General features: G+C 39.2%; 1 protein-coding gene across 2 annotated transcripts in view; it reads right to left on the bottom strand.

Annotated features, from left to right (window-relative positions):
- The window catches only part of PREX2 (phosphatidylinositol-3,4,5-trisphosphate dependent Rac exchange factor 2), a 330482-nt gene that overhangs the window by 135572 nt on the left and 182678 nt on the right, over positions 1-12232 (bottom strand). For both annotated transcript variants that reach the window (XM_075583773.1, XM_075583771.1), the window contains exons 19-21: positions 7112-7197; positions 4398-4534; positions 132-252 (exon numbers count right to left, since the gene is read on the bottom strand). In XM_075583773.1, the coding sequence (XP_075439888.1) occupies positions 132-252; positions 4398-4534; positions 7112-7197 (344 nt within the window). The remainder of the gene's footprint in view (positions 1-131; positions 253-4397; positions 4535-7111; positions 7198-12232) is intronic.

Consider the following 12232-nt stretch of genomic DNA (forward strand, 5'->3'; position numbering starts at 1 on the left):
ACAAAGCAAAGATTAGATCAATACAACAAATTACAACACTATTAAAAACATATTGGATAAATACATCAAAAGGATAAATACATCAAAAGGATAAATATGTTAAAGCTGATACATTGTACACAACGAATTACCTTCTACTTTACAATCAAAGCCATCCCCATCATTATCTCCTGGTGGTTTGGTATGAGTTGTTTTCATTATATCCTCCTTGACACTCTCAATGCTGTTATATATCCACTGTATGGAATCTTGCTGAAAATCAAGAACATATTAATTTATAATTTACTTGAAGGCCCTCATCAGGTATAATTAGTTTTATTTCCCACCCACCAACATCTGGAACATACAATAATATTTGTGATATGCTCATTGTAAGTAAATACAGGAAGTATAGCTGTTTTTTGTTTGTTTTTTATTAACTTGTAGTGGTCCCATGGTAGCCAAATGCTTGATCTCAGAGCCTTCGATATAGCTTCCCTTCCCCCACCCCTTGAAACATATCGCAATTAAAACTCACACACAAGAAGAGGTCTAGAGCTTAAACGGCCACGAATTTTATTAACATACAAATAACAGAACAGTAAGTACCAAAAACCCTGCCAGAGTGCTCCACCAACCAGTAAGGCCAATGGTGGTCAACCATGGCCCACAAAACCCACAAGCCCGGCACCGCACAGATACAGCCACTCAGATGTGGAGCCCAGGTACCAACAGAACCATAAGCCCTGCCCTCTCACCAGTAAATGCCACCACTAGGCAATTACTGTACCCAGGAACCCCATCTGGCAAGGATACCCCACACACCAACCAACTAGCCACCGGAGCCTCCAGACCTGCCAGGACCCTTTCCCCCCCGACCTGAATGCTAACATTAAATAAACCCAGGCTAGGGTCAGACAAATGCACCACATCTAGCCGAAACCACTCACTGCCGAAACCACTCACTGTTAACAGTTCAAAAACTGGGTGAAAAAACAACCTGTCACCTGCCTTCGGAACAAGATATTCCCACCGCCCTATTAAACTGGGAAGGAGGAGCCACCCTCCAAATCAGGCAGGACCAGCTGAACAGAATTGCAAAACATACAGAACCCAAATAAGGTCATATTGAACCCCCAAAATAACCACAATATATATATGCGTATAGGTGTCAAAGAGGATGGGGTTCTGTATGTTTTGCAATTCTTTTCAGCTGTCCTGGCTGATTTGGAGGGTGGATCCTCCTTCCCAGATTTGAAGCTCACTCCCTCCCACTTTTAAATGGTTAAAAGCTCACTCCATTGCACCTTCCACACCCATGGGAACCTGCATACAGTTTGATTGTGACAAATCTAATACAGAGTGCTTTTCCTGGTAATGTACAGGTTAATAAGAGCTTCAATCAGACTTAGAACTATGCAACTAATTTTGACAGATTTATTATAAATCATTCTTCCTAGTAATGTACAGGTTATTAAGAATTTATATTAGTGTTAGGACCCTTGAGATGTGGTCTGCCTTGGAGGGGCTCAAGGGCTTACAACACTTTGGCCAAAGGGTTAAACTAAAAGACCATTTTATTCAAAAGATATATATATATATATATATATATATATATATATATATATATATACATATATATATATAGGCACTGTACCATGTATCTGTGTTAATGGATGTAGCACTGAGCTCTGTCTGTGTTTCATGTTCTGTCTCTGGTTTTAAATATATATTGCCATGCTATGTAGCACTCCTCTTTGACACCTATACGCATATATATATATTGTGGTTATTTTGGGGGTTCAATATGAGCTTATTGGGGTTCTGTATGTAACTCAAGATATGAGAAAGAAGGCCTGGCTCTCCACTTACACCCAGCCGGCCCAGCAGCCTACCTGCTCCCGCTGAGCTCCACCTGTCAGGGCTAAGCCTCTTCGGAGGCCTAGCATGCCAGCATGACCACTGATCTGGCACCCTGCGAACTCTACCACATGGACAGTTGGATAGCACCAATGGAGCTCTGCTCCCGACTCTAATGCAAAAAGAACACTCACATTACAAAGACTGCGCCCTAGAACGATGCAGGAACTCAACACATCGGAGCTACCAAATGCACACACCCTCCCCCCACCGCCAGAAGGAAAGCAAGCGTCCTACCTGATCAAAGGACAGAGGAGAGGGGGCTGCAGCTCGGATGTCACACCTCATACACCCAATATCCGACTGTGAAATTTCCCCACCAGGGTCCACAAGAGAACACCAGGTCCCGCAGCTTTCCTGCCAAACAACATGAGGCCCTAGACTGAAGCTGCAGAAGGAGCTTGCACATACGCCTCTTCCCACAAATTCTCCATTGCCCAAATTTATAACTACCTCGCTCTGGCCTGGCCCCCACCTTCCGTCACTACCCTAACACAATACAGCATACAAATCGGTGCTCCTCCTGATTTAGTACAAGTGCAAGATAGTACTAATACTAATATACAAAGTGTTTGTGACTGGGTCATTAAGTGCATTAATCTTAATGTTCAGTGATTTCGTGAAAAATGTAGTATTATCAGTGTATTTATTAATAGTGACAAAAGTACAGTAGAGGGTTGAAAATAAAATCAAATACACTGTACTGCTGTCAAACCCTTGAAGTGTTTGTTGAGTTCTTCCAATGTTCAACTTACTCCAATGTAGGGGAGTGCAATATAACACCAAAAAGAAGAGATAATAACACACAATAGTGTAATTCGTTCTTCAATGTAAAAGAACATATTACACTACCTTGAAGAACATATTACACTATTGTGTGTTTTTATCTCTTCCTTTTGGTGTTATATTGCGATCCATCACTATCCTCCCAGAGGTCCTACAGAACGGAGGTAAATGGGGGAAAGGGGTGACCAACACCCTATCAGTCGTGGTGGCCCTTTATGTAAGGCTCAGGGGTTCCTTTAGAGGTTTTTACTTAATCTGTTTTGGTATCAGACTGCTTTTTGATCTTACACTGTGTAGGTAAAATATACCTATTTAAATTGATAAAATAGACAATAACTTTTACATGAAAGTAATAAAGATGCCATCCTTAACCAACCAGTGTAGTATAATAAATATAGAATGAGAAGTAAGAATCAATTTCCAAAGACCTGTTGAAAATAAATAATATTTTCATTTTAGGTTTCAAATAAGTAACATTTTTACATTAAGACTAATTTTATATTTTTAAGACAACACATAAATACACTGTTTAATTTGTTTTGAGATTAATACAGCCATGCTTCTGGGATTAAAACACTTGAATTGTAATTACTATGTTTACTTTCTGTCTTTACTGTTCCCAATTAGTATTTCGCATACTGCCATTTCCCAGAATCCCTGGCTGCAGGGGAAGCATTACAAGCTAAGAGATAATGGGGAAAAGCAGGGTTGCAGAGCTGTCTGAAACGTGAATGTGCCCACAAGTGATATTTTTACTTGTCGCATACAGTACAAAAAAATAACACTTTTTTTCCACTAGTCATTACTAAGAAAATTGATACACTGAAAACAATTGTAATTTGGTAACAAGTACAATATGTAGAACAGTATAATAATAACTTTAGAACAGGTGGATCTAGCCTGCTTAGTAGAACAAAATGACATTTTCATGTTTCTGTCATCGGCTCCTGTAAATTGCAGTGCATAACTCAGCTTCCCAAAAGCCCATATCACAAATTACATTCCTGAAACATGGTTTCATCAAGGGCACTAAGACCATTTCGGTATAAATATAAGGAAGAAAACAATCTTTTGTAAAAAGAGTCAGTAATAAATGTTGTTTATGTTTCTGTATGTAACACCATGAATATGCTTCTGGCATGCCCTTTTTCTACCAGTGGAGACCAAACTTTACTTAAAAGTGCCCCAGAGCACTTCTTCAAAATCTGAAATATCCCAACATCTGTGTGGTTGATATTGAAAATGATTAGCAATTGTTTCTGATAAGGGGAATAGAATGTAGATAAAGACAACATAGGTGACGTCTGGGTTTCCTTGTTAACCTCTGTGTTTCAGTTATAAATATATTCTCACTTATTTTAAAAATAATTCCTACAATAGCAAGTCGTACAATACTTTCTGCAGCTGGTATCTCCGTTTCATTATTACTTAGATCTATCTTGCAATATGATTCTTTCATTTGGTAATAATGATGGTTGTTGCACCTACTTCTTTGGGGTACAAGCTTTGCTTCGATGAAACATATTTGTTTCACTTATTTTAGTATTGTAGCAGTGCATTATGTTTCCAATATCCTTGTACACAAAGATAAAAACGACAAAAATAATAATGTAAAACAACCCAACTATCCTATTTATTAGCGGACTGTATGACTGGATACAAAAAGATATCACAATGCAATAATCATATAGATTATAGTTAGGCATGCCTACCTGCATGGGCCGCCTGTACTTCCTACAAGCTGTTACATGTGCAATGACACTTGCATGGCTCTCTTTGCTGATATTAATCCCATTCACTTTGATGATGCACTGTCCGGGGTGAAGTCCAGCTACTGCCGCTACCGTTCCTAAAATAAAAAATACGAGGAATACCAAGTCCCAATTAAAATGACAATTCTTTCACGGATTTACAGTCCAGTGGCTGATTATGTTGAATGGCTCTCTTTTAAGCTGAGAAAACCAATTTGAAGAAGACAACACACTGACGAGATATATCAATTTAATCACTTAGAAAAACCTTCTAAACCAATGTGCTATGGGTAAGGTCAAAACTGCTGCAATGCCTGTTTGGCAACCTTGATGACATTGAGGAATTGGATTATTTTAGCAAAACTATAAAGCAATCTTAATTCATTTGCCTTCTATGCAGGTCAAAAAATCCTTCGACATATCAACTACAGCAAAATATTTCAATAAATGTTGTTTCTGCACAAACAATCTTGAATGTATGTATACTTACCTATTTATAGAAAACCAACAATTTACGCAGAACTTTACAAAGCAGACATTAGTATATGGGGAATTATAATGCAATGAGTGCATGCATACTACAAGCACATGATAGGAAGAGGAATCTCTGCTGCTGAGAGTTTACAATATAAATGCTTTGTTGGGAGACTTACAGAAACATCCCTTTGGACAACTAGCATAGTCACAACTAAAGATGGGCGAACAAGTCCAAATCCGGGTCCCGGATTTCTCAGAATTTGCCATTCAAATTTCGTTCTGCGGTGTTGTTATAGTTTCAATCCACGTGGATTCATTCCAAACCGCCAGGAGATACAATCCGTTGACGTATTTTAAGAATCCAATCTGCGGGTTCAATAATCCACGTGCGGGTTGCTGAATCCGCGGATTGGATTCTTAAAAATCCATCATTGGATCGCAGAATCCGCTGATGGATCGTAGGGTTAAAAAAAAAAAAAAAATCTGGAAAAGGCAAATCGCCCTTTTTGAGACTGATCCGCTAAAATCTGCGGACCAAAAGAACCAGACGATCTGCGGCGGATCCAAATCCGTCCAAATAATTCGCCCATCTCTAGTCACAACTCAAAGTTAGAAGTGATTCACTGCGTTGAAATGACATGGTTCAAATTCCATTGTCAGTTCTCCTTGTGACCTTAGTTATGTAACTACTGTATGTATGTATATATATATTGTTTATATATAGTGCTACATATGTACATAGCGTTTCACAGCAGTAATACACGTGGAATAATAATATAAATAATATATATATCTAATAATATAACAAATAATGGGAGTAAACACTTGAGGCATACAAGTAACATTAGGAAAAAAGGAGTCCTTGCCCTGAAGAGCTTACAATCTAAGTGTTACTTTATCTCCCTGTGTCTCATGCACCAACATTAGATGTTAAACTTTTCAGGACAGGAACACATAGTGCCTTCAAATGTACAGTGTTGCACATACATATAGTGCTGAAAAAAAACCCCCATATATTATTAATAATAGAGTGACTAGTGAATTTCAATCCGATTACACATGCTTAGGTACAAAAACTTAATATCAGTAGAAGATCCCACAAGTATGTACAGTATCAAAGCAAAAGTGGAGCCATTCCTACACCAAGATGTTTCAGTGCCTAACATTTAGTCAGAACTAATTTTTGGTCTATTCAGACTTAATTGTCAGCCTTGTGGTTGGATAACTATCAGAAAGGCTACAAAACTATGGAAAATAAACTAGAGCAGATTTATCATAAAAACATTGTTATTTGATCAATTTGGTGCAGTATTTGTGCGCCCGGGAGATTTTGATAAATACACTTGTAACAGAACCCTGTCTCAATGAAGCTTCAATAGAAAGCCTACAGTGGTCTGAGTAATCCAGAAGGAAGATGGTTAATTGCAGCCAATTGATTGTCTTGAGCACACAGAAGGACTGTGTGCTCACATCAAGACACCAGGGGCCAGACCTCTATTCCAGGGTGCAGTGAAATTGGGAACATGCCAGAAGCTGGCTGGCCCCTCAACAGACATCAATCCAGACCCAGAGACTGACATGAAGGGCCACCTGCTTTGAGGTACCATTTTTAGACTTTGGGGACTTAGGTTTGTAAGAGGCTTATCCTCCCAGCCCTGCAGATATGGACTGGGTATGTGAGTTAGCCCTTACAAATGGATAGGCTTTTTATTTCTTTGTGTGTATGTATGTATGTATGTATGTATGTATGTATGTATGTATGTATATATATATACATACATACATATATACACACACACACATACATATATACACATACACACACAAATAAATAAAAAGCCTATCCATTTGTATGGGCTAACAAAAAAAATAAAACAAAAAAATATATATATATATATATAATCAAAAAATAAATAGATGATACCGTTCTGTGGCTAACGAAATGCTTTTATTTGTGCGAGCTTTCGAGATACACTGATCTCTTCTTCCGGCGATGTTACAATTAATGAAGCAAGCAAAGGGTATACTAGTATTCATTATATATATATATATATATATATATATATATATATATATATATCCTTAAACTGTATCATGGGCTGAATAAATGCCACTGTTTAATTTCCCCCAAAACGGTCTCCCTGTCATACCTCTCCACATGTCTCTTACAAAACCCCTAAGCATTTTGTTTCTCTTACCTCTCCCCACAGCATGGACCACAGATGGACCAAAACCTCTTATTTGGAAGCCAAGTCCTTCTGCAGAATCTGGAATTTTCACCGTCCTAGCAAAAATATAGGGTTATAATGTAAAATTCCTCTTAGAAAAAGTAAAACAGGAAATGGCAGTATTCAGTTGATTGTTTCTGAAATTCACAAATGTGTCAAACAATCTGAAACGTAGAATATATCAGTTTAAGCAAACCCCTATCAGTGTAAAACGTGTAGGTTGTGGTGCCTTTAAATAGATCAACAATTGATCTTCAGATTGTTCCCAAATTTCTTAGACCTTACAAGACTGTTAGGCGCCTATATAGTAACATCATGTTTTCATTTTTTATTGTGCGTCATCATTTTAGTGCTAAAAAGTAGTACAAACCTGCATAACATGTATTGTATGTAAAGGAAGTCTGAAGGCATTATACACATGACCCATAGTTCGTGGTATGAAATTAATTTTGAGCCGTTGCGTTATGTTAAATAGCTGATTGATACAATTTAAATTAGAACAGAATTATGTGTGTTTTTAATTTAAATCTAGTATTCGTAATTATACTGTAAATTATTAGTGTGGTATTTTAGCCACGCTGTGAAAATATTATATATACAGTATAATGAAACATCCATGATGTCACGTGATTTTTTGGGTGACACATACAGTAGCAACTTCATTCTTCACGAGCAACATAAACAGACTTTTTAGTGTTTACGACAGGTACAACTTTGCAGACGATTTTAATGCTGCAGACGATTTTAACGCATGTTCTAGATTCGTTTTTGTAAATACCATTAACATACCTTTTTGTGTGCGTCCAAATATTTTATTAAAAGCTTTTATGATGCTTAAGGCGCACATTGGGGGAAAAAAGGTTAGAAAATAGTCGTAAACAAGCGCAAGTACATTTGGCAGCCATTTTACCCCAGATATACCCACATATATACAACGTCTGAAGAAGTGATTTGGGAGGTCTAAAGATTTGGGGCCATAATACAGTATCTATACAGAACTAGAATGCTGGTCAGCATCGGTGTAAAAGCACAGGTTTACTATTGTAGAACATCAGTGCTGTGTGTTTAACTGCATCAGTGTGTCTGTAAGTGTACAAGTGCGTGATCGTGAATTTATGCAGTATTGTTACTGGGCATCAGGCACTGACATTAGCAGGGTCAGCAGTTATAAATGGCAGTGGATATTATCAAAATGTGTTCTTGCAAAAATGTTACCCTGTCTGACTTGCTTGGTCAGTTGTACTGTAGATGCAGGCCCTCGTTTTGCAATGAACCAATGGCAGTGACATGGGTTAAATCTAGATCAAGACATTTAACTATTTTTAAATCATCTTTCAAAGTTAGTTTGTATACATGGTGATCTGAGACATAGGACAGTTTGGATTTCCCTTAGTTACTCCCAGGGGTGTAGCTATAGCCCGGGCAAAGCCCGGTGGCCCGCGCTCTTGGGGGGCCCACTCTCCCCCCCTGTTGTCGCCCATCTGTCTCTCTTCAGATAGAGACAGGCTTGAGCGGGTAGGAGGAGAGCGGAGGATGCCGGCTGCGGAGTGCAGAGCTGATCACAGAATGGGAGGAGGCGAGTAGGGCTGTCTTCCTGATTAACCACTTCCGGCAGCAGGTGGTGCTGCAGAGCACTCCATTGCTGCTCCTCTCTGCATCTCCCGATTCCGTGTGTCTCTGTGTTGGTAAGTGTGTGTCCGTGTTGGTAAGTGTGTGTGTTTATAAGTGTGTGTTGGTGTGTGTGTATTTGTAATGCATATGTGTGTTTCATGCATTAGTTGCATATGTTGCATATGTTTTATGTATATGTATATGTATATGTTTTATGTTTTATGTATATATATTTAGTGTTTTTTTTTTAATATGTTGAATATAAATATGTATTTGTATATTGTATGTGTGTGTTACACTAATGTTGCATGTTTGGTATGTGCGTATATGGTGTAGTTTTTGTCTGTATATATGGGAGGGGAGGGAGGAGAGAGGGGATGGGGGGAGGAGAGATGATGTTGATGAGGGGGGAGTGGAGATGATGATTTGGAGGAGGGGGAGAGATGATGATGATGATGATGATGACAAGGAAGGATGGGGAGAGATGAGGGATGAGCAGGGGAGCGCAATCTTTTCTCCTGCGCCCCTCTGCCGGCTATCCCGCTCTCCCCCCTTCCCTTACCTTGGTTCTGGCTTTCTCTGCGTCATGACGCCACGTTGCCATAGCAACGTGACGTCACACTGCCATGGCGACACGTCTCCAGAAGCCGTCTGAACCAACCGAGTGAAGTCTACAGAGGCCTTTGCTGCTTCCCTGGCATTTAATTTAAGTGCCTTCGGGAAGCGTGTAGGGCGCCCCTCACAGATAATCTAGCGCACACCCCTGAGATAGAGGATCAGGGAGAGAATGGGAGGGAGAAATAATTCTAGTCAGTATTAGTCCCTTTTTGTGATATTATTATGTGCTACACTGGATCTTGCACAGGCAAAGTCCCCCTCTACTCCTTCCTTGGCCGTCAAACAGAGATGAGCTAAACTAAAGTCAGAGTAAGTGCTTAATTAACAAGCACACCACCATTCGGAGGTACATGTACCATAGAAAGCAAAATGTGCTTCATTTCCAATGAGGCTATTTATCAAAGTCTCCCAACTGCAAAATATTTTTTTCAAAAACTGCATATTTACTGAAGCAATAAACCCTACTGTATCCCACGGGACCTTTTTCTTTGAATATTCTGGTGCAATGTTTTTGTTCAAATTTTGCAGATAGGAAACTGTAATGTATAACCCAACAAAAGTCTGCTTTAAATTTGATTAGAATCAGTAATCTGATGACAAGAAGTCAAAGGAATTGATGCATGAAGGCAAATTTGGAGCAAAATTGGTGCAAATCACACACACCGATCTCTCTAATACACACGCTTTCTCTCACAAACATACACATACACATCCTCCTCTTTTACACACAAACACCCCTCTTTCAAACACATACCCCCTCTCACACAGAGAACCCTTACACATCCATCCTTCCTCCCTCTATAACATACTCTTGCCCCCTCTCATACACAGACACACTCACAACTCCTCCCCCCCCCCCCAGCCAGCACCATCCCCTGGACTTCACAGGTGTTGCCTCCCGCTGAGCGCGGTGCGTCCTGGTACCAGTTCTGCTCTTCCACATGGGAAGATGGGCTATGAATTGTGGGACCTGATTTTCAGTGCTCAGTGGCTGAATAGTTGTGCCCCACAATTCATAACACAGCTCTCCCCACTCGCAGTGGACAGAGAACGTGGGAAGAAAGGGTGAAAATATATAGCATTGGCTTCCGGCACCGCACCGCCCCGCTTCTCAGAAGCAGTAAGCATTTTAACAACCAGTTCTGGAAAAACGTGCGAACCGGCTGAATGTCATCCCTGAACACAGTAACATTTGAGATGAGGTTGAAAAAATACATATATCCACCAAGTTCCACATATGTTAAAATGTAATCAGCTAAGATACTCATCCTACATTAATACTTATATTTATAGTATATTGAGCCAGAGGAAGGCAAAGAAAAAACCCCAGTGAAACATTTGCCAATTATGTCTCATAAAGAGAGAAAAAGAATTCCTTCCTGATTCCAGTAATGGATCAACATCCTTCCCATGTTTACTTATTTAGCATATCCCTGTATAGCTTTCCTTTCTAACAAGATGTCTGACCTTTTCTTAAAGATATCTATTGCCATAACAGTCTCCATGGGTAGTAGATTCCACATTTTGACTGCCCTTACTGTAACGACCCCATTCTTTTGCTTCTGATAAAATCTCCTTTCCTCCAGCGTCAAGGGATGACCCTGTCTCATTTCTGCTGTACTTGGAATGAAAAGTTCCCTTAAGGTTCCTGGTAGTGACCCTGAAAATATCTGTAAATAGGAATCATAAATCTTATTGGATGCCTTTTTTCTAATATGAACAATCTTAACTTGGATAGCCATTCATCAGACAGTAAGTCAGACCTTTATCCCCTTTATTTCTTAGGGGCACAGTTCATTGTGTCTTTTGTATTTTCAATGGATCGTGTCCAAAACCATACTACATATTTAAGGTATGGTCTTACTAGGGATTTATATAGTAGTCAAATTATGCTGTCTTCCCTTCCATCGATACCTAGTTGTATGCATGATAATAGCCTGAAAATGAGCACCATTGCTAAGCCTGCTGTCTACAAGTACTCCTAAATCCTTCTCCATCAGTGATTCTCCTAATTTTGACCCAATAAGTTTGTAGGTAATACGCTTATTCATGCTTCTCTAATGCCTAACCTTACATTTATCTGTATGAAACTGTCCAGTTGTAGGGGCCTATTCTAGTAGCTCTGAAGAGACACTTTAGAAGCAGATTGGCATGCGTTGCTATTCTGTAAGCCTTTATCACATGTCCAATCCGTGTCTAAAAGGCTTTTTTACAAGCGGTTTCTCTGGCTCAGCCAATCCGATCAGTTTGTCAAAAAGGCATTCAACTCGCATTTTCTTACTAAAACTGCTATTCTAGTAGCAAACCACTTCTACAAACTTGCATTTTATCATGCCACCTGAATGGTAACGAAATAAATTGCAATTGTGAGTTACATCCAGAGCTTGAAATATGGGTTTGGCTGAGAGTAAAACACCTATAAATCAGATTGGGGATGGATTTAACACCACCTCTGGTCATTCCGCTTCTAAAGCTAGTACAATCCATGCGTTTTTACTGTTAAACAATGCGGTTTGTCACTTTTTTAGACGTGGTTTAGAAGAAGTGATTTGCAATAGAGTATAGGGTTTTTTCTCATTCCTCAACTTCTGAACATGACAAACCATGCAGTTTGGCAATGACAACTTTGGAGCTACTAGAAAAAGCACCTGAGACGTTTGTAGAGAAATTACATCCTACTCTAATTTTACTGCTTTACATCATTTAGGGTCATCAGTAAAGCTGGAGATTTTTCTCTCCATTCCTTCAAGATTATTAATAAACAAGTTGAAATACTGAACGCTGAGTTATTCCACTTACCACTTCAACCCAACATGAAAAGGTTTTATTGATGACAACACTCTGCTGTCTATCCTTCAACCA

Source organism: Ascaphus truei, chromosome 2, assembly GCF_040206685.1.
Source record: "Ascaphus truei isolate aAscTru1 chromosome 2, aAscTru1.hap1, whole genome shotgun sequence".
NCBI lineage: Eukaryota > Metazoa > Chordata > Amphibia > Anura > Ascaphidae > Ascaphus > Ascaphus truei.